Source organism: Bos indicus x Bos taurus, chromosome 22 (genome assembly GCF_003369695.1).
Source record: "Bos indicus x Bos taurus breed Angus x Brahman F1 hybrid chromosome 22, Bos_hybrid_MaternalHap_v2.0, whole genome shotgun sequence".
NCBI classification, from domain to species: Eukaryota; Metazoa; Chordata; class Mammalia; order Artiodactyla; family Bovidae; genus Bos; species Bos indicus x Bos taurus.
Genome location: NC_040097.1, coordinates 39,558,271 through 39,581,461, shown reverse-complemented (window position 1 = coordinate 39,581,461; position 23,191 = coordinate 39,558,271). Strand labels below are relative to the sequence as shown.

At 38.0% G+C, this 23,191-nt stretch overlaps 1 protein-coding gene across 1 annotated transcript in view; it reads right to left on the bottom strand.

Annotated features, from left to right (window-relative positions):
- Positions 1-23,191, bottom strand: part of ARL8B (ADP ribosylation factor like GTPase 8B) — a 48,766-nt gene that overhangs the window by 12,393 nt on the left and 13,182 nt on the right. The window contains exon 2 of the mRNA XM_027522428.1: positions 1,259-1,339. Within this exon, the coding sequence (XP_027378229.1) occupies positions 1,259-1,339 (81 nt within the window). The remainder of the gene's footprint in view (positions 1-1,258; positions 1,340-23,191) is intronic.

The window sequence follows — 23,191 nt, the reverse complement described above, 5'->3', positions numbered from 1 at the left end:
AAATGAAGCAGATATGCTCAGCTCCACAATGTGAGAGCCAAACTGCTTTGGAAAAAACTGAGCTCAAACAAGCTCTTGACGTGGAAGTTCTTGGGGCCATTTCTGAACTTGAAGTCCGTATTTAATATGTTTACGTTAGATCTAATACGTGCTGCGTGGCAAAGATTTCATATTGGGGCAATACTTTCTTTGCCTGTTAACCAATAGATTTCCAATACTGAAAACCTATTCTTTAAAAAATAGTACTCTTAGAATCTGCATGATCATGCACCATCCACATTTGAAGTCCAAGAGAAAAAAAAACACTTCATTCAGAATCTATTAGAGTTTAATTGTCTGATGGGGTATATATATTAGAATGTAATCATTTTCAATTATTCCGTATATAACATAGAAAATATTCCTACCTAGGTGCTTTTCTTATATAAAATTATTTTATCCATATGAAAGCCACCGACTACAGTCATTTCACCATTATGGCTACTCTGTAGGGCTATGTAAAGGTCTTAAGTCATGATGTTTATCTTCAAAAGGCTTCCAGTTTAGCTACAAACACTGGACGCATGCATAATGACATACACATGAGACATTAGAAGCTTCATTAGATAAGCTACAGAAAGAATTTAGTAAACAGCTTCTGTGAGCCACAAGAACTGGATAAAACGGCCATAAGGGTTCAGGCTGTAGAAGCAAAACTCCCCACATGAACAAAGGAGTCAAAAATAATAAAAATAAATTAAAAACTGGTCCAACAGTCCACAATGCAAACCTATCAAACTTATTCTAGAAACAAAATTATGTTAAACTAATTAATTTTTTACTGTTTTATAGTTTTAATTTTAGGGCTTAGTAGTAAAGAAAGGAAAACTAGGTTACTGTATTTGCTACCATAAATACAATACTAAGTTACCAATATTATAAACAGTTACTCTCTTTCAACATAAATTATTCATGAAATATATGCAATATTACATTCCAAACACTCTGAAGATGGGATTTTTATTTCCTAGGAACATCTAAATCCCAAATATTACTTTTGCCAACCCATATGCAAAGTTTTTCATGAGACTTAACATTTCAACACTTAAACATTTGTATCTATTAGAGAAAGAAGGAAAAAAATTAATTTATACTCTTTTGGAACATGCCCAATTAAGAACTGCCAATACTCATGTAAAAACCAAAAGAAACAAACAGAAAAACTCCTAATTTGTATGTGCTAACAATTTACATCAAGTATGGCAAGCAGCTGACGTACCTTTATTGTGACGTTACCTTTAGTTACTTTTCTCATGTTGAAGCCCACTGTAGGTATCATATCTTCACTGAACTGACCTGACTGAATGAAAGAAAACATTTGAAGTTAGACTAATTGTTACTTATTAAAACTGCAACACTGTACAACCTTTCACATCAACTTTACTTCTGTACCCATATTCAGTTCAGTTCAGTCGCTCAGTCCTGTCCGACTCCTTGCAACCCCATGAATCGCAGCACACCAGGCCTCCCTGTCCACCACCATCTCCTGGAGTTCACTCAAACCCACGTCCATCGAGTCGGTGATGCCATCCAGCCATCCCATCCTCTGTAGTCCCCTCTTCCTCCTGCCCCCAATCCCTCCCAGCATCAGAGTCTTTTCCAATGAGTCAACTCTTCACACAAGGTGGCCAAAGTACTGGAGTTTCAGCTTTAGCATCATTCCTTCCAAAGAACACCCAGGGCTGATCTCCTTTAGAATGGACTGGTTGGATCTCCTTGCAGTCCAAGGGACTCTCAAGAGTCTTTTCCAACACCACAGATCAAAAGCATCAATTCTTCGGCTCTAAGCAAGTAACTAATTTTTTAGTGATGGTAACCTTAAGAAAATATTCCTGATAGCCATAGATTTTGAAGAGATGCATTTTTTTCATTCATAGACATTCTCCTTTTAAAGATATTTTCGAAACTAATGCAAATTTTACATATTTTTAAGTTTAAGAAAAATACTGTACAACTACTTAAGAAATCTGTTATGTAAATTTCCTCCACCTATACATACTTTTTTGTATACAAGGCAGAAGTAAATCAGAAGCAAATGGTTAGAGTTTTCTATTTGTAGCACTGAAATTATATTGACAATACTGTTAAAATTCACTGTTGCTCTTCTGAGTCAGCTTTTTAATAATGCTTACAAAATGTTTTTTCATAAAGATGATCCTCCTTTTATGTAGGATTCTATTCTATTCAATTCCATTCTCTTTTTGGTTTATGACCTTCCTGTCAGAGACCAAAATTAAGTATCTTCTAATACTATTTATATTTTTAAATGTTTATGATTACACAGTGTAACAAAGGTCCATTTTACAAATGGATCTATAAATCCACACTTTCCTGACTAGACTGACGTGAAATGGCAAATTTCATATAACGGAAGTTCTATATCTGAGTCCTCAATTCTTTTCCATTAGTCTGTTTTTTTCCAATTGGAAATAAATTAGGATTACACAAATTACTGTAGCTTATCTATGTATTATTCTAAATAGAAGATCAAGAATTTGGAATGTTTAGAAATGTGGTTCATTGCTCACATTTGAAATAAACTTTAGAAAGTAATTATTTCTGTTACAATACTGCCTGCCTTTTATCAACTCTTGATATTGAACCAAGTCTCTCCACCCAAGCACATATGTCTGTCCACTCAAACATTCTTTATATCCTCTAGTGAAGTACACCTAATGAGTCACATTAATACTGATTTTATATATTAATATTATGTATTTTGCGACTTGGGAATATGAACTCTATCAACACGGGGCTCTTTAACAAAATGGGACTATTTTAAAGTCCCTAACATCGGCCAACTATTAGCCACACATTCATTTCAAAATGTCTACAAGTACTGAGCACAATGAATTCCAATTTCACAAGCTAATTTGTTCTACATATCCCCCAAAATGTTCTACCTCTTTTTCTTTTCCCCTACTGTTCAGTGGCATTTGGGCTAATTTTAGAAAAAATGTTAATATAACCATAATAACTATTTTATTTTCACCTGTCAAACAGTATAATTTTCAGAACTTTCACATATATGATTTATATGTGAAGATTTAGTTGTGATATCAAATGTACATATATCAAAACTAGCCATGACAAAAAAACAAAACATATAACCTGATTAAAACATGAGCAAAGGTAACATCAAAGGCATGCTCTATAAAGGAAATAAGCTAATAACTTCATTAACACTTCTGCTCTGAAAAAGACAATGTCAAAGAGACTCAAAACAAGCCACAGAGTAGGAGAAAAATATTTGCAAAAGACACCTGATAAAAGACTATTACTGGAAATATACAATGGAACTGTTAAAACTCAACAATATGAAAACAATCCAACTAAAATATAAGCCTAAGATCTCACCAAAGGAGATACACAGATGGCAAAGAAGCACAGGAAAAGACGCACCACATCATATGTCACCATGAAAATGCAATTCAGAACAATGAGATACCACTGCAAACCATTTAGAGTGGCCCAAATCTGGTATTTTTTTATAACATCAAATGCAGATGAGGATGTGGAGCAAGAGGAACTCTCAGTCACTGCTGATAGGTTTGCAGAATGGTGCAGCTACTTTGGCAGGCAGCTGACAGTATTTTACAAAACCAAACGTATTCATACCATACAACCCAACAATCACACTCCTTGGTATTTACCAAAAGGGCTTGAATACTTAAGTCCACAAAAAAATCCACACATTAAATGATTACAGCATCATTGTTTATAATTGCTAAAACCTAAAACAACCAAGATGCCCTTCAGTAAGTGAACAGATAAGACTGGTACATCCAGACAATATAGTATTATTCAGTACTAAAAAGAAATGAGCAACTAAGTCACGAAGAACATGGAGGAACCTTAAATGCATATTTCATGAAAGACCCAATGTGGCAAGACTACATACTGCATGATTCCAACAATATGATATTATGAAAAAAAAGAAAACAGTAAATAAAAAGATCAGTAGTTGTCAGGGGTGGGAGAATGAAAACAATATGGCAGTTCCTCAAAAAACTAAAAATAGAATTGCCACATGATCCAGCAATTCCAGTTCTGAGTATATACCCAAAATAACTGAAAGTAGGAATCCGAGATATTTATACAACCATGCTCACAGCATTATTCACAACAGCCAAAATGTGGAAGCTACCTGAGAGTCCATCTGATGATGCACAGATAAACAAAGTGTGGTCTATTCCTACAATGTAATACTATTCAGCCTTAAAACCTTATTCATGCTACACCATGGAGGAACCTTGAGGACACTGTGCTAAGTGAAACAAGCCAGGCACAAAAAAGACAAAAACTTCATGATTCGATTTATATGAGAAACCTACAGTAGTTAAATTCATAAAAACAGAAAGTAGAATGGTAGTTGCCAAAGGCTAGAGCGGTGGAAACAGGGAGTTAATGCTTAGTGGGTATGGGATTTCAGGCTGGGTACATAAAAGGTCCTACAGATGGAGAGTGGTGATGGCTACAAAGAAATGTGAATGTACTTATTAGTACTGAATTATACACTTAATAGTTAAGATGGTAAATTTTATATCTTGTGCATTTTACAATTATAAAAAATTGTGTGACGTAAGTGAAGGCAATCATTATCATTTTATGGAACAGGAAATAAATTCCCAAGGTCACACTGCTCAACAGTGGTTGATTATTTTTCTTAAAGTTCGCCACTGTGAATTATAATAGGCTTTAACTAATATCTGAGGAGAGGTCTGAGATAATGCCTCATTTATTTGGTATCATTAGGAAAAGAAGCTATACATAATGAGGCAGGCAGAAATCAAAGCTGAAGTTTTTTGGTACCAAAACTTCTACAACAGCTTGCACACGAAGCTTTCTAAGGTGCAGTACATACTTGGCTAACTTTTCACAATCCTTGGAATATGACTGAATATGTTCTTGGTGTTTCAGGGTCATTTTACAAATTGTAAAACAAGAAAACTAAACTCCATAATCCTCACAGGCCCTTCTGGCAGTAAAATTTTATGATTACGATCATGATGTAGGGGCTGCAGTATACTCAGCTGACCCTGAACTGTCTTAGTTGTTCATCTCTTTCTTCACCATTACTTCTCACTGCTGGCAGATGTTAACCATAGTTTTCCCTCATTCACCTGCCACTGATAACCTGCAAAGGCTGAAAATTAGGTAATCGTATCTTTGGGTTTTTAATTCCAAATGTCCTGAGTACAGCATAATTGTTCAAAAAACATTTGTTGGCTTTGATGAATGGATTTTGTGGAACAACAACTTTATAGATTTGGAAGCGTTTTCTACTTCTTTCTTAGTGTCAAATCTTAATTGTCACTTTTCAAAGCTTGTGTTGAATGACTAAACCACTCAGTTGGCAGTTGTGCTCTAAATAACAGAATTTATTTCTATGCTGTCAAAATGCCACTAAACTGAGACTAGCAATTTAGGAAACAAGTAGATGTTTTAAAAATACTACTTAATTGTGTATCATGCTCTTTATTTTAACAAATACTTACATAGCATGAAGCACTGGTCTAAATACTCAGTAAATATTAATCAATATTAACTTACTTAATCCTTATAACAACCCTATGAAATATGTGGCAATATCCTCATTTTTCAGATGAGAAAACCAAGGCAATGACAGGTTAAGCTATTTGCTCAAAGTCACATTATTTTTAACATCTGTAAAGAGAAATAAAAAGATGTTTTCATACCTGTCTTCTTAAATAGCATATCAAATATAAACTGACCTTCACTTAACACAAATTCAAGATCATGAGTGGCACTCACAATGATTTTGGGACAATGGATGAAACTGCAGCTATTATGCACACCTAGAGTCACAAGGTTGTATCTCTGGAATTTGTTTGGCTGGGACAAAATAAATTTGAAGCAAAATAAGATGGTAAAATACCCTCGAGATCGAGGAATCTTATTAGCAGTTACACTAATTACTAACCACACACAAGTCATCTTACCTTCAGGATTAAGCTATCTTACTAGAAGAAAAGGAAATTGGAAGACTATCTCCAAAGTCACTTACAGCTCTAGCATTTATGGTTTTATGTTTATTCATCAGTTCAATTCAGTTCAGTTGCTCGGCTGTGTCTAACTCTTCACGACTCCACGGACTGCAGCACGCCAGGCTGCCCTGACCATCACCAACTCCCAGAGCTTGCTCAAATTCATGTCCATCGAGTCGGTGATGCCATCCAACCATGTGATCCTCTGTCGTCCCCTTCTCCTCCCGCTTTCAATCTTTCCCAGCATCAGTCTTTTCCATGAATCAGTTCTTTGCATCAGGTGGCCAAAGTACTGGAGCTTCAGCTTAAGCATCAGTTCCTCCAATGAATATTCAGGGTTGATAACTTTGAGGGTTGACTGGTTTGATCTCTTTGCAGTCCAAGGGACTCTCAAGAGTCTTCTCCAACACTACAGTTCTAAAGTATCAATTCTTTGACGCTCAGCCTTCTTTATGGTCCAACTCTCACATCAATACATGAGTACTGGAAAAACCACAGCCTTGACTAGACGGACCTTTGTCAGCAAAGTAATGTCTTTGCTTTTTATTTTATGCTTATTCACAGGCCTCTCATTTAAAATATACTGCTACATTTAAAATGGATAGTCAACAAAGACCTATTGTACAGCACAAGGATCTCTCCTCAGTGTTATGTACCAGCCTGGATTGGAGGGGTTTTGGAGGAGAATGGATACATGTACATGGATAGTTAAGCCCCCTTCGCTGTTCAAGTGAAATGACCTCAACACTGTGAATCAGCTATAACCCAATATAAAATGTTCTTGGTGTTAAAAAAAAATTAAAATTGAATAAAATATAGTTAAGTGATGAATGCCTTCAAGAGTAGGAAAAATGTGACTTTTTCTCCCCCCAAAATCATTAGTATACCAAAGGCTAAAAGCAGACCTTGTCCCATAAAGTTCTATTTGCGTCAACTCCAGTACACAGAGCTTACCTAAATTTATTACTGTGGATCGCATGAGTAAGGCAAAAAGAAAAGGAAAGAGAAGAACCAAGGTAATGGTTAACCCCAGGAAGGCAGAAACATGAGGCAGAGGACCTGTACTAGTGAAAGGACACTTCACTGACCATACTCTAAGACAGTAAGAATGGGGAAGGTGTTTATTCTTTGTAACCAGATTAAGGTAGAAACGCACCATGCAAGCACTGGCTGCTCATATACCATGGTCTCTGACACTTGTGAGAACACAGTGAAATACCCATACATTTCAGTGCTTTAAAATAGAGATTCCAGATGCAACAGATGAGATTTTACAGTTGCTCTCGTAAATGAACAAATGCAGAAATCAAGCTGTGAACAACATGGGAGAAGCTTCTCTTTGCTTGATCTGTTTCTCTTTAGCAGCAGTCTGATCCAATTCAATAAACTTTAAACACAAGTGGAAAAATACCTGCTTTGACAAATCTCTCACAGGTTTTTCTCTAAGAATCTTTTTATTTTTTAAGGTTTTAGTTATCAAGATACTTTGTAGAGACAGAATGAGATAAACAGCAAGAACAAAAGATTCAGACTACATTTCTCCTCTCAGCCAAAAGAAACTACTTTCACATGCTAAGCAGAGCAGTCGTCTCTCTTTTTAAACAACATAACTATGACGCAAATCATTTAAACTGCCAAAATTTACACATTTGACAAGTAAGATAAAGCAAATAAACATACAAGTAATTCACTTTTTTTTCCAAGAACGTTTAATTCAATTGGAAAACTCATTACTAATACCCATTTTCCTAGTTTGTATCATTATTTGGTTCTTGTATTTTCACTAGTAAGTTAAATTACTGCCAATAATATTACTCTTATGTTTCAAACTACAATAGTTAAAAAAAAAAAAAGAATGGCAACCCACTTTTGCTGGAATTATTTAAAATGAAAGGTAGATCTAGGAGAAAATCTTGATGAGGAATAAGGTATTTCCATTCCTTAAACGGTCTTAAAGTATACCTCACAAACCACTCATCAGCTGCAGAGGGAAAAACAAGTAATTATACAATGAAGAAATCAAGACAAAATCTTGACTTCACATGGACTTCTCAAATGGACTTCATGTGCCCAAAGAAGTATTACCATAAGGACACAACATCCAAGTATTTCAACTGAGAAGGCATAAACTAAATCTAATCATGAACAAACGTCAGACTGACCCGAAACAGAGGAACGTTGTATTTAAAAGGCAGGGGGAGAGGAGGAGTTTCAAAGATGCCAATGTCATAAAAGATCAAAACTCTAAAATGTTTCAGACTAGACAGAAGGTGCTAAAGAGACAGGATGTCTAAATGCAGTACCTGACCCTAGACTGGATCCTCTGCTGGGGAGCAAAAAAACTATCAACATTACTGGGTCAACTGACAAAATAGTGATAGATAACATCTATGAGATATCATTTTTTAAAAAACACAATAAAGTTGGCAACTAAATTAGTCACATAAGAAAATATTCCTAAACTCAGAAAATACAAATGTAAACATCTAGGAACAATGGGCATGGCACAGAGAGATCTTCCTTATACAGGGTGACATACACAGTACATGAAGGCTACAGCAATGAGGTGACATGTCTGACCTCAACAAAGGGTCTATAAATGTTTTTTGGAGTGCTTTCATTCCTGCAAATTTTCTGTAAGTTTGAAATTGTTTCCAAAGAAAGATCTCTTAAACAGGATAATCAAATATCACCTTCTTGTGTATCATATCTAGGACACATCTAGAATTAAAAAAATAAATTTCCTACTATAATATTAGTGAAACTCATGAACAGATTCAATCTTAAGAAATTATGACAACTAGTTCAGGAACAAATCACTGCTAATCTAGTTCTGTCCTTCAATGTTCTAAAAGGATACTGACTTACAAATGTCTTCTAATAGAAAAATCCATATTTAATCATTTCTATATAAAGGAAAAGCCTCTAGGCTTTGAAATTGGCATTTTTAAATCTACTCTGATTTTCTATATTTTAATATTTATGTATAAGCTGAGAAATGAATTAAACACAGTGTGCTCTCCCAAGTCTAAGTTCCTCTTCTGGGTGAAAACTATCCCACTTAATACATATTCTTCTCTTCTCTCTCAGCACTTCATAGTTTCCACTGTGAACACATATGTCATATCTGAGGCTCTCTTTTTTTAAGGGGCTAGAAAAGGTATAATCATTCAGTACAGTGGTATATCAAGGATCATATCATGTTCATTTTCTTTTTAGAAATCTTTGGACAATTTTCCTTAATTTCCGAAAAAACTGTAATTTGTTATCAGTTTTAAGCGCAAACCCAGAATTACTTCCAACTACAGACATAATTCCTTCCCACAGGACATCAGTTTAAAAGGACATATTTAAGCTTCATTTGAGAGTTAAATCTTACTAACCAAAGAATAACATCTCTCAAAATCCCAGTGGGTTTTGACTTTAGTTTGTTTTAAGATGGAGGGATTCTCTTCAGTCCTTATCAAACAAAATTAAGTAGCACACAAAATTTTCAGGTTTCTTAGGGCATGGTCAATTAAGGCCTCTCATCTTCAAATGGCCCAAATTCTGAAAAAGAGCTATAACTCCGAATAAACTAAACTCCTAAGTTATTTTTCTGAAGGAAATCAAGTAATAAAAACCTTCAGCAAAATCATAAATTTATAATATTATCCTTCAAAAAAGGACAAAATTTGCAACAATAGTCAAAACAGCTTCTCACTCTTCAAAAACACTAGCCAAAAAGATAAAAAAGCATCCTTAGGATCTGGCATGGACAGGCCCCTTGTGGAGACTCTGCTCTAGATGTCAATATTTTCCATCTGCTCTGCCAACTCCAACTGACTGGCAGCGGCTTCCACCTGGGCACAGTGAGTGCTGTGCTCTTCCTTCATCTGTCTTATGCACATAGATGAGGCATTTATGAACTCTGGTCTGGATGTTCTGATGGAGGCAGGCTAGTTCTAAAACTCTGCTGCAAGATGATCCAATCAGCAGCAGCAGACATAGATGATGAATCTGAGTTGTACTGATTCACAAACACCTATGACTGTTGACTCCCTTCTTTATGGTCCAACAGGAGTTATGGCTGTCGTTTAGTTGCTGAATCATAACCAATTCTTTGTGACCTTATGGACTGTAACCCACCAGGATTTTCTGTCCGTGGGATTTCCCAGGCAAGAATACTGGAGTGGGTAGCCATGCCCTCCTGCAGGGGATCTTCCCAACTCATGGATTAAACCCTAGTCTCATTATGATTCCTGCATCGGCAGGCGGGTCCTTTACCACTAGCACTGCTAATACCAAGACAGCTACTCTGCAGCAATCTCCTTTACAAAGACAACTCCTGAGGATTAAAATGTCCTCAAACCCACAACTTCTATTAGAAGCCTGAAAACCTTCATTCCTGCAAACTTCTATTCCTGAAGAAAATTCACTTCAAAAAGTCTCTGATTACTATTTCATATATCCATCATAATTTTCATCATAACTTGCATTAACAGCACATTAGTAATGGTTTTACACATCTACTGGGTTGGTCAAAAAGTTCGTTCAGGGTCTTGTACCATTACCATCTTACAGAAAAACTTAAAAGAACTTTTGTGCCAACACAGTATCTCCAAAGAACTGCTGAAGAAAACTCAACTTGTTTGTAGAACAATTTGACAGTGAGCATCCTAGTCAACCACTGGGCGACCACATCACAGTGCAGCGTTTTCACTCAGTCAGAAATTCTGATGATGTAATAACAATGTGAAAAAAAATAAATAAATAACAACGTGAAAAAAGGGCTCCCAAAGAAATCAGTGCTGGAGCGCTTGAGGATATACAGAATTGGCTAACTTATCAAGTCATTAATGTCTGGATGTATTTCTCCCATGAACATCAAAAGTCCACTATACATCTGTAAAATACACTTGTATCTTCACATTAAAAAAAAATTATCCTACATAATCTTCACATGTGGGATCAAGCAGATTCTAAACTCAGAAGCGTGAGGGTTGGGGGGTGGGTATTAGCATTAGTTCAGTTCACTTCAGTCACATCCAACTCTTTGCGACCCCATGGACTACACCACACCAGGGTTCCCTGTCCATCACCAATTCTGGAGCTTGCTCAAACTCATGTCCATCAAGTCAGTGATGCCATCCAACCTTCTCATCCTCTGTCGTCCCCTTCTCCTTCTGCCTTCAATCCTCCCCAGCATCAGAGTCTTTGCCAGTCAGTCAGCTCTTGGCATCAGGTGGCCAAAGTATTGGAGCTTCAGCTTCGGCATCAGTTCTTCCAATGAATATTCAAGACTGATTTCCTTTAGAATGGACTGGTTGGATCTCCTTGCAGTCCAAGGGACTCTCAAGAGTCTTCTCCAACACCACAGTTCAAAAGCATCAATTCTTCGGCGCTCAGCCTTCTTCACAGTCCAACTCTCACATCTATATATGACCACAGGAAAAACCATAGCCTTGACTAGACGAACCTTTGTTGGCAAAGTAACGTCTCTGCTTTTCAATATGCTATCTAGATTGGTCATAACTTTCCTTCCAAGGAGTAAGTGTCTTTTAATTTCATGGCTGCAGTCACCATCTGCAGTGATTTTGGAGCCCAGAAAAATAAAGTCTGACACTGTTTCCACTGTTTCCCCATCTATTTCCCATGAAGTGGTGGGACCGGATGCCATGATCTTAGTTTTCTAAATGTTGAGCTTTAAGCCATCTTTTTCACTCTCCACTTTCACTTTCATCAAGAGGCTTTTGAGTTCCTCTTCACTTTCTGCCATAAGGGTGGTGTCATCTGCATATCTGAGGTTATTGATATTTCTCCCGGCAATCTTGATTCCAGCTTGTGTTTCTTCAAGTTCAGCGTTTCTCATGATGTACTCTGCATAGAAGTTAAATAAGCAGGGTGACAACATACAGCCTTGATGTACTCCTTTTCCTATTTGGAACCAGTCTGTTGTTCCATGTCCAGTTCTAACTGTTGCTTCCTGACCTGCATACAAATTTCTCAAGAAGCAGATCAGGTGGTCTGGTATTCCCATCTCTTTCAGAATTTTCCACAGGTTATTGTGATCCACACAGTCAAAGGCTTTGACATAGTCAATAAAGCAGAAATAGATGCTCTTCTGGAACTCTCTTGCTTTTTCCATGATCCAGCGGATGTTGGCAATTTGATCTCTGGTTCCTCTGCCTTTTCTAAAACCAGCTTGAATATCAGGAAGTTCACAGTTCACATATTGCTGAAGCCTGGCTTGGAGAATTTTGAGCATTATTTTACTAGCATGTGAGATGCGTGCAATTGTGCGGTAGTTTGAGCATTCTTTGGCATTGCCTTTCTTTGGGATTGGAATGAAAACCGACCTTTTCCAGTCCTGTGGCCACTGCTGAGTGTTCTAAATTTGCTGGCATACTGAGTGCAGCACTTTCACAGCATCATCTGTCAGGATTTGGAATAGCTCAACTGGAATTCCATCACCTCCACTAGCTTTGTTCATAGTGATGCTTTCTAAGGCCCACTTGACTTCACATTCCAGGATGTCTGGCTCTAGGTCAGTAATCACACCATCGTGATTATCTGGGTTGTGAAGATCTTTTTTGTACAGTTCTTCTGTGTATTCTTGCCACCTCTTCTGCTTCTGTTAGGTCCATACCATTTCTGTCCTTTATTGAGCCCATCTTTGCATGAAATGTTCCTTTGGTATCTCTGATTTTCTTGAAGAGATCCCTAGTCTTTCCCATTCTGTTGTTTTCCTCTATTTCTTTGCATTGATCGCTGAAGAAGGCTTTCTTATCTCTTCTTGCTATTCTTTGGAACTCTGCATTCAGATGTTTATATCTTTCCTTTTCTCTTTTGCTTTTTGCTTCTCTTCTTTTCACAGCTATTTGTAAGGCCTCCCCAGACAGCCATTTTGCTTTTTTGCATTTCTTTTCCATGGGGATGGTCTTGATCCCTGTCTCCTGTACAATGTCACGAACCTCATTCCATAGCTCATCAGGCACTCTATCAGATCTAGGCCCTTAAATCTATTTCTCACTTCCACTGTATAATCATAAGGGATTTGATTTAGGTCATATCTGAATGGTCTAGTGGTTTTCCCTTTCTTCAATTTCAGTCTGTATGTGGCAATAAGGAGTTCATGGTCTGAGCCACAGTCAGCTCCTGGTCTTGTTTTTGCTGACTGTTTAGAGCTTCTCCATCTTTGGCTGCAAAGAATATAATCAATCTGATTTCAGTGTTGACCATCTGGTGATGTCCATGTATAGAGTCTTCTCTTGTGTTGTTGGAAGAGGGTGTTTGTTATGACCAGTGCATTTTCTTGGCAACATTCTATTAGTCTTTGCCCTGCTTCATTGCGTATTCCAAGGCCAAATTTGCCTGTTACTCCAGGGGTTTCTTGACTTTCTATTTTGCATTCCAGTCCCCTATAATGAAAAGGACATCTTTTTTGGGTGTTAGTTCTAAAAGGTCTTGTAGGTTTTCATAGAACTGTTCAACTTCAGCTTCTTCAGCGTTACTGGTTGGGGCATAGGCTTGGATTACTGTGATAATGAATGGTTTGCCTTGGAAACGAACAGAGATCATTTTGTCGTTTTTGAGACTGCATCCAAGTACTGCATTTTGGACTCTTTTGTTGACCATGATGGCTACTCCATTTCTTCTGAGGGATTCCTGCCCGCAGTAGTAGATATAATGGTCATCTGAGTTAAATTCACCCATTCCAGTCCATTTGAGTTTGCTGATTCCTAGAATGTCGACATTCACTCTTGCCATCTCTTATTTGACCACTTCCAATTTGCCTTGATTCATGGACCTGACATTCCAGAACTACCATATGACCTAGCAATTCCACTTCTGAGTACTTATCTGAAGAAAATGAAGACTTTAACTCAAGAAGATACATGCATCCCCATGTTCAGTGCAACATTATTTACAAAAGCCACAATATGGAAACAACCTGAGCATCCAATGACAAATGATAAGACGTTTAAAATGTGAGACAGTTATATACACATGTGTTGCGCGTGCACACACACACACACACACACACACACAGTGGAACATTATTCACTCTTTAAAAAGAATGAGATCCTGCCATTTGGAACAACACAGGTGGACCTCAAGAGTAATGCTAAGTGAAAAAAGTCAGACAGAGACGAATACTAAATGATATCACTTATATGTGGAATCTAAAAAGAAAACAGCAAAAAATATAAGCTTACAGATACAGAAAACAGACAAGTGGTTGCCAGAAATGGGTGAAAGGGTCAAAAGTCACAAAAATCCAATTGTAAAGTAAGTAAGTCATAAGGATATAATGTACAGCATGGTGACAAAGTTAATAGTATTGTATTAAATATTTGAAAGTTGCCCAGAGTAAATCTTCAAAGTTCTCATCACAAGAAAATAAGTTTCTTGGCAACTATGAAAGGTGATAGAGGTTAACTACACTTATTGTGGTTATCATTTTGCAAGGCATATGAATATTTAATCATTTTATTTCAGATTATACAACTAACCATTGTATGCCAACTACACGATAAAGAAAAAAAGAGAGAAGAATGGCTGAAAATGTTCAAAATTTGGTGAAAGAGATTCAAGCAGTGCAACCAATCCAAAACAGGGTAAGCTCGAAGAAATCCATATCCAGATACATCATAATTGAACTGCTGAGATCAGACAAAAAAATCTTGAAAGTAGCCCCAGAGAGAAATGATACATGAAAATAGCAATTAGAATGTCTATGCGTAACAATTTGAATGATTATGAATTTCTCATCATAAGTAATAAAAGTCTATTCAAAAGTGCTGGAGGAGGGGGGAGAACTGTCAACCTAGAACTCTATATTCAGTGAAAATGCCCTTCAGGAATGAAGATAATAAGGACCCTCTCAAAGGAAGGAAAACAAAAAGAATTTGCACCTGGCAGACATGCTCTAAAAGAAATACAAAAGGAAATTTTTCAGCTGTAACAGAAACTAACAGAGGAAACCTAGAGTTTAGTAATTAAAAGAAAGCAACAAAAACAGTAATATTTGGATAAATATAATAAACTATTAACTTTCTCTTTACAATAAAATATTTGATAGTTGAAAGAAAAAATTATAACACTGGTATGGTTCTCAACATCTACGGATACAATATGACACATATAACACAAAGGGAAGAAAGTAAACACATCTACATGGTGGTAAGTTTCTACTTTCCACATGAAACGATAATTTTAAGTAAATTAGGTAAAGTATATGTATTTTAATCCCAAGGATAACCACTAAAGGAGCTATACAAAGAGAACAGCCAAAACCTCAAGAAATTACAATTCTAAGAGAGTCCAAATGAACAGAAAACAGCAAAGAGGAAAAAGAACAAAAAAGGGTGACAAAACGAACAAAATGGCAGAACTCAACGCAAGCACACCAATAATGAGAGTAAAGTGGTCTAAACACACAACTGACAACAGATTGCCAGAATACACATATTTTACGAAGATTCAGCCGTACGCTATCTTCAAGAAATCCACTTCAAATAAAATGACAGAGTAGGTTAAAAGAAAAAGGACAGAAAGAGTATCACCATGCAACCATTAACCAGAAGAAAGCTGGAGTAAATATATTCGTATCAAAGAAAATAGACTTCAGAGTAAGAAAAATTACCAAAGATAAAGGGGAACACTAAGTAATGATAAAAGAATCATTTCTCCAAAAGCATGTAATGTCCTGCATGTGTATGCACCTAACAACGCTTCAAAATACATAAATTTAAAACTAATGAAACTAAAAGGAGAAATAAACCCACAATTACAGTGACTGTGGAATTACTCTCATGTTAACTGAAAGAACAAATAGCAAGAAAACCAGCAAGGATGCAGTTAAATAACAACAAACGAGGTTAACTGACATTTATAGAACACTCAAAAAGAGCAGAGTACACATTCTTTCTAAGTAAACATAGAACATTCAAGATAAACCAAATACTGGCCATCAAACAACACTGGAGAAATGTTAAAAGGTTCAAGTCATAGAAACTATGTTCTCTGACTACAACAGAACTAAACTAGAAATAATTAATACAAAAGTATCAGGAATAACCAAATATAGTCTTTGGGGCAAGGAGGAAGTCTCAAGGAAAATTACAAAGTATTTTAAACTAAATAAAAAACTTATCCAGATTTGTGGGATGCAGCTAAAGCAATGCTTAGAAGGAAGACTCAAATGTGTATATTCTTCTCTAATAAGAAGAGCCTCAAATTAACAATGTGAGAAATTAAAAAAAAAAAAAGAACAAATATGTACAGCACAGTGACTGTAGTTAACACTGCTGTATGGTATATTTGAAAGCTGTTAAGAGAGTAAAATCCTAAGAGTTAATCACCACAAGAAAAAAAAATTTTTCCCTCTTTTTTTTTTGTATCTAACTGAGATGATGGGATTAACTAAAGTTGTGGTAATCATTTCACAATATATGAAAGTTAAGCCATTATGCTGAATACCTGAAATGTACCCAGTGCTTATGTCAATTATATCTCAATACAACTAGGAAAGCAGGGTGGGAGAGAAAAAAATAATCCAAAACAAGGAGAAGGAAACAGTAAGAGCAGTAGTTAGTAACACTGATCGGAAAATCCTCTGACATTAATCAAAGGAACCAAGGGCTGATTCTCTGAAGATAAACAGAACTGATGAACAACTGACCAATGAAAAAAGAGGGGATAAAAATTACAAACATCCACAATGGAGATATTACTAAACTCAATAGGTAGTAAAGGGATAATAAGGAAATACTATGAACTCTACCCACACAAATTTAACAACTCCAGTGAAATCGACCAACTCCTTAAAAGTCACAATCTACCAGAACTGCAGGCGAGTTCTTTACCACTGAGCCACCAGGGAAGCCCTTTTTAACAGTCCTCTACTTACTAAAGAGGGCTTCCCTGGTGGCTCAGTGGTAAAGAATTCGCCTGCAAATTCAGGAGACACGGGGTTCGATCTCTGGGTAGGGATGATCCCCTGGAGAAGGAAATGGCAACCCACTCCAGTATTCTTGCCCGGAGAATTCTATGGACAGAAAAGCCTGGCAGGCTACAGTCCACAGGGTCGCAAAACAGTCGGACACGACTTAGCGACTAAACAACAGCCACAATTTATTAAAGAAATGGAATTAGTGATTTTAAATCTTCTTAAAAAGAAATCTCTGGACCAAGATATTTTCACTGGGGAACTCTACCAAAACAATACAAACTCTACAAAATCTCTTCCCTAAAAATTAAATCGAAAGCGAAGTCGCTCAGTCGTGTCCGACTCTTTGCCACCCTATGGGGTGTAGCCTACCAGGCTCCTCCCTCCATGGGATTCTCCAGGCAAGAATACTGGAGTGGGCTGCCATTTCCTTCTCAAGGAATATTTCCCAGCTCATTTTATAAGTTCAGCATTACCTTGATACCCAAAAATAGTTTACAACATACACAAAGGTTGATACTCTGTCCGAAAATAAACATAAAATATAAGACAGGAACAAGAAGGAAGAGGAATGGCTCACTGGTTATGATATGCTGAATGGTCTAGATGTCAAAACCGGGCAGTTCTGTCGAACCAAATGCTGGGGGAGGAGGGAGGGGAGTGGGAGCACGCCAAGCCCCTTGGCTTCTGGTGGTAACATCTCTGAAATTAATTCTAATTTTCAAAATACAGCAAATCACAGTTCCACATATAGAGCTGCTTCTCTGAGAGTGTCTTTTCTCTTTTGACTGTACCCATGCTTCAGTTTTAAGGAGTGTTAAAATCTGTTCCAACATTCACTACGTAGAGAATTAAAGACAAGATCAATCTGTGTTGGAACTTATCCATGAGGCTTAGTTCCTGAAACACCATGAGAGCATTATTTTTAAAACTGCCACACATGGTCCCCAAAGTGAAGAAAACAACTAATCACATCCTGTATAGGAAGATGATGCCATGACCAACGCCACCTCTGAAAGAACATGACTAGGAAGGCCACTGGGAGCCCCACGAACTCTGTGTCACAAACTGCCCTAATTTCTCTTAGACAAAACACCCATGAGGAATTGAACTGACTCATTCAGAACTCCCAGGTCCAATAATATCCATTAACTACTTTTGCTTCCTGTTCATCTCCATTTCTTTAAGGGAAGTTATATGGGTGTTTCTCTGGGCCATGTAACCGTTGACAACATTTAACACAATTCTCTGAGTCTGCCTCATTCTATTTCCAGGGAAACAAATTTCACTGTTCACTGAAACTGTAATATCCATTAGTGGCTTTTTAGATCTACAATTAAACAAATACCAATTACTGAGAAAGTACCAAGAAACTGTCTCCTAGTTTGGAATTTAACCTGTGACTCTTACTGCTACTTGGAACCCTTAAATGTTAGTATGAAAAATTCTCTAAATATATCCAAGGATTACAGCATATCATGCCAGATGACAGCACATGCATAATCTCTTATCAGTTTCCTTTTCCATCTGGAAGGTATAAATGAAGCTACTGAAACCCTGCTCCATAGGTTTTTATTTCATAAAACAGGCAAGCCTCCCTTATCTTTTAAGGACTAGCCGAGGCATTCTAGACAGCAGTAGTGGAGGCAAGAAAATGTTTCTAAACATAATTGTGATGTCAGACTCTGAGAAAACAAACTGTGAGATCTATCCTTAGGATACATTAAAACATGAATTTTAATTTACTAGCCCTTTATTGCCTACTTTTAAATTTTCCAGCCTTGTGGATTTACAACCTTATCTCACCCGCTAATAACATCATGTGGATTGCTCTGTCTTCCCTCACTGTAAAATGTTTAGCAGCACTGTTTACCTTTTAAAAAATCAAAGTCAATAATTTCACCTCAACGTTTTAAACGAGAGTATATCAATTCTTTTAGCTATCTGTTTATCTGCATATCAGTAGAGACATCTCTGATTCAATATTTATCCCTTTGGCAGTATATTGGCATGGCTGCACAAAATGCCATGGTCTGAATACATTCTCTCTCATGGTTATTTTTTACCCTCTGGCTCAATGGGTGTCCCCAAAGAAACATTACACTCTGTGAAGTTATTCCACTAGCCCAGTCAGTATTATCAGGATTGCTTCATACTGAAACGCAGCTCTTAAATGGTGGCCAGGCATGAACACTGCGTCACTGCACAGCACTCAGTTCCAAACTGCGTGCCTTCCAAGAGGCTATCACCATTATTTATTCAGTAGCTGTCTGCAGCCCCGCTTACTACCATCCGGGTGGGGAGTTGGGTGGGGAGTTTGGAAGGGAACGGAAAGTGCAGAAAGAGACTGAAGGAACAAGAATATTCTCCAGTGATATGTGTTTACTGCATCAAGAACATATTACTTATTAGCTAGGATACATGCTGTTGGCTAACCCTATTAATAACAATAAAAACAACAATAGTGGCACATCTGTCATTTTACTGGCCTCATTTTACAGAAAAGGCAATCAGAAGTCAAGGTCTCAAGATCACATATTCAGCTAAATAGTGGCAAAATTGGAATCTGAACCCAGATCTAAATTTCAAAGCCAGAATGTTATTCTCTACCCGAATATAATACTGAGTGCAGCAACTACACTCCAGTTGAAAAAAAATACTTCAGGCATTTGAGGGTTATTTGACAGGCAAGGGTCATTATTTGTACAGAAGCTTGAAACCAACGTTAGGATGTTCAACAACAGCAACAACAAAAAACACACTTAATGATCAACTGCTGCTGCTGCTGCTAAGTCACTTCAGTCGTGTCCGACTCTGTGTGACCCCATAGACGGAAGCCCACCAGGCACCCCCATCCCTGGGATTCTCCAGGCAAGAACACTGGAGTGGGTTGCCATTTCCTTCTCCAATGCATGAAAGTGAAAAGTGAAAGTGAAGTCGTTCAGTCGAGTCCGTCTCTTAGCGACCCCGTGGACTGAGAGGTTGTAAATATGAATGGATACTGTGTTAGTAATCTACTAGCATGTACAATAAAATAAACTTAGAGCAGATCAGAATCTCTTCCACCAAGCCAAAATTAGTGACCACAAAGTTACAAACAGGAAGACAAACCAAACAGACTAGCAAATTTTTCAAAGGGTTACTCCAAACTTCCTAGCACATCTATAGTGGATTATGGCAAAGGATAGTCTGTTATCTTAGTTTCTCTCTCACAATACTGGAAAACTTACATCAACATTCAGAAACTGGTCCTCGGAGCCCACTACACCTCTACCCTAAAACTCAGGAGTCGCTGAAACAGGATCCCTGCTCAGTGCTCACTAAGGAGTGAGGGCTTTCCATTTCACCTACCATTTAGCTCGAGCACATGCTCCTGTCTGAATCCCCAAATGTCCCATCAACCACAGTGATAATTACCAACCGTGGAGCACTGTACGCCAGGGACTGTGCTGATTATCTTACCTCATACCATGAGTGCATGGGATACCCAGGGTCACTCCCAAATTGCCAGTGAGCAAACTGAAGCTTTGAGGGGGTCACAGAACTTGGGCAGATCAAGAATTCAAATTGAGGCAGGTCTGATCCAACACATTTAAACATGACCCAACACTGCCTCACTCTGTTAAGTCAAGAATTATGAAGCAGCTATTGAGTCAGGCCCAGAGCTAACTTAGGGGCCAAAACAATAATAACGAAGCTTACAGTCTGGAAGTAGGCATAGATGAACAGATAACTGGCACAAATACAATTCTGAACAAAGTACTGTGAAAACAGAGCAAGAGACAATTAACTTTCCCTGGGGCAAGGGTTCACAGATGTGGGCCCTAAACAATACATAAGACAGTCATCTAAGGGAAAAGGAACACTGGGAGCTAAAAACTGTATTGTAGTCCAATAAAGAAAAGGTATAGGCCCAAAAAGAACGGATGTCTCATTCTCCTTCATTACCAGAGTCTAACATGTACTCAAAGGCCTGATGCCTCCATCCTTCTCCCCATATCCACGTTGCTGATTTTCACTGGCAAATTTAAGACCTCCTCCGAAGTGTCACAAAAGCACAACACAACACTAAGATTTAGAAATGCTCTTAGGAACAATAAAATAGGGACTAGTAAAGCAGACTGAAAGCATACAGCAACAAACGGCCAAAGAAAGCTAAAACTGCAAATGGACCACCACACGATCACAGATAATTTCCAAATTAGTCTCAGCTGCAAGACTTGGAGGAGCAGTACTTATCAGGTGGCAAAGCAAGCCTAAAGGATTTGTCTGTAAACATGGATTCAGCACAGCTCACCATTTTTATGGAACAGAACATTCAACCTGAGAGTTGAAGCTGAATTCCAGCTTTAGCTAAAACCTGTGTTATTACACCTTTCTTTACCTTATTTAATATCCACTCGACAAATGAGCCAATAAAAAAGTACAGCGCCTTGTGTGTGAAAGCACTTCTTAAAACAGTTTCCGTAACTAAATAAATGAAATGCAAAGATTTTTATTGAATGCCCTGTGTAATGGAGATAAAGGAAAAGGATGATAAAGAAATAGTAGGATGTTTAGGAACATTCTTCATGTTAACTACCGTTGAGAACGACATGGTGCTGTTGGCACAGCCATTTCCTGTCTTGTTTTATGGTGATGTCCACATGTTCCAAAATGCACTGGTGTCTGTGAGCACTGCGAGCACCATAAATCCACGACAGACCACACGAAGGGAGTTTCTAAGTGGACATCAAACAGCCTGAGATACGAGGACTGAGGACTACACTCTGTCTTTGCAACTACAGAGTAAAATAACAAAGAGAAAAAATGATATTCTGAGCCTAATATTATCCACAAGCTTACCCAACACCTAAGAAAAATCCCAACTTAAATCACAAAAGATCAGATACTTTATATGTTTGCTGCTGCTGCTGTTGTTGTTCAGCTGCTCGGTCACGTCCAACTCTTGCAACCCCAGGACTGCAGCTCACCAGGCTTTCCTCTCCTTCACCATCACCCAGAGCTTACTCAAACTCATGTCCATTGAATTAGAGATGCCATCCAACCACTGCATCCTCTGTCATCCCCTTCTCCTTCTGCCTTCAACCTTTCCCTGTATCAGGGTCTTTTCCAGTGAGTTGGCTTTCCACATCAGCTGGCCAAAGTATTGGAGCTTCAGTTTCAGCATCAGTCCTTCTAATATATATTCGGGCTTCCCTGGTGACTCAGAGGGTAAAGCGTCTGCCCGCAATCCCTCGGTCAGGAAGATTCCCTGGAGAAGGACATGGCAACCCACTCCAGTATTCCTGCCTGGAGAATCCCATGGATGGAGGAGCCTGGTGGGCTACATATATAGTCCATGGGGTCACAGAGAGTCAGACATGATATATTCAGAGTTGATCTCCTTTAGGATGGACTGGTTGGATCTCCTTGCAGTCCAAAGGGCTCTCAAGAGTCTTCTCCAGCACCACAGTTCAAAAGCATCAATTCTTCAACCTTCAGCCCTCTTTATGGTCCAACTCTCACATCCATTTCTCTGGTGGCTCAGACGGTAAAAGCATCTGCCTGCAATGCGGGTGACCCAGGTTCGATCCCTGGGTCAGGCAGATCCCCTGACAAAGGAAATGGCAACCATTCCAGTACTCTTGCCTGGAAAAGTCCATGGATGGAGGAACCTGGTAGGCTACAGTCCACGGGGCCGCAAACAGTCAGACACAACTGAGCGACTTCACCTTCACTTCTCCCTTTCTCACATCCACACATGACTCTACTGGAAAAAGCATAGTTTTGACTAGACAAAGCTTTGTCAGCAAAGTAATGTCTCTGCTTTTTAATATGCTGTCTAGGTTGGTCATAGCTTTTCTTCCAAGGAGTTAAGCATCTTAATTTCATGGCTGCAGTCACCATCTGCAGTGATTTTGGAGCTCCAAAAAATAAAGTCTGTCACTGTTTCCATTGTTTCCCCATCTATCTGCCATGAAGTGATGGGACCAGATGCCACGATCTTTGTTTTCTGAATGTTGAGTTTTAAACCAGCTTCATCACTCTCCTCTTTCACGTTCATCAAGAGTCTCTTTAGTTCCTCTTCGCTTTCTGTCATAAGGGTGGTGTCACCTGAATGTCTGAGGTTATTGATATTTCTCCTGGCAATCTTGATTCCAGCTTGTGTTTCCATCCAGCCCTGCATGTTGAAAGCACACAAAAAACACACACCGACTTTTCTCTCAGA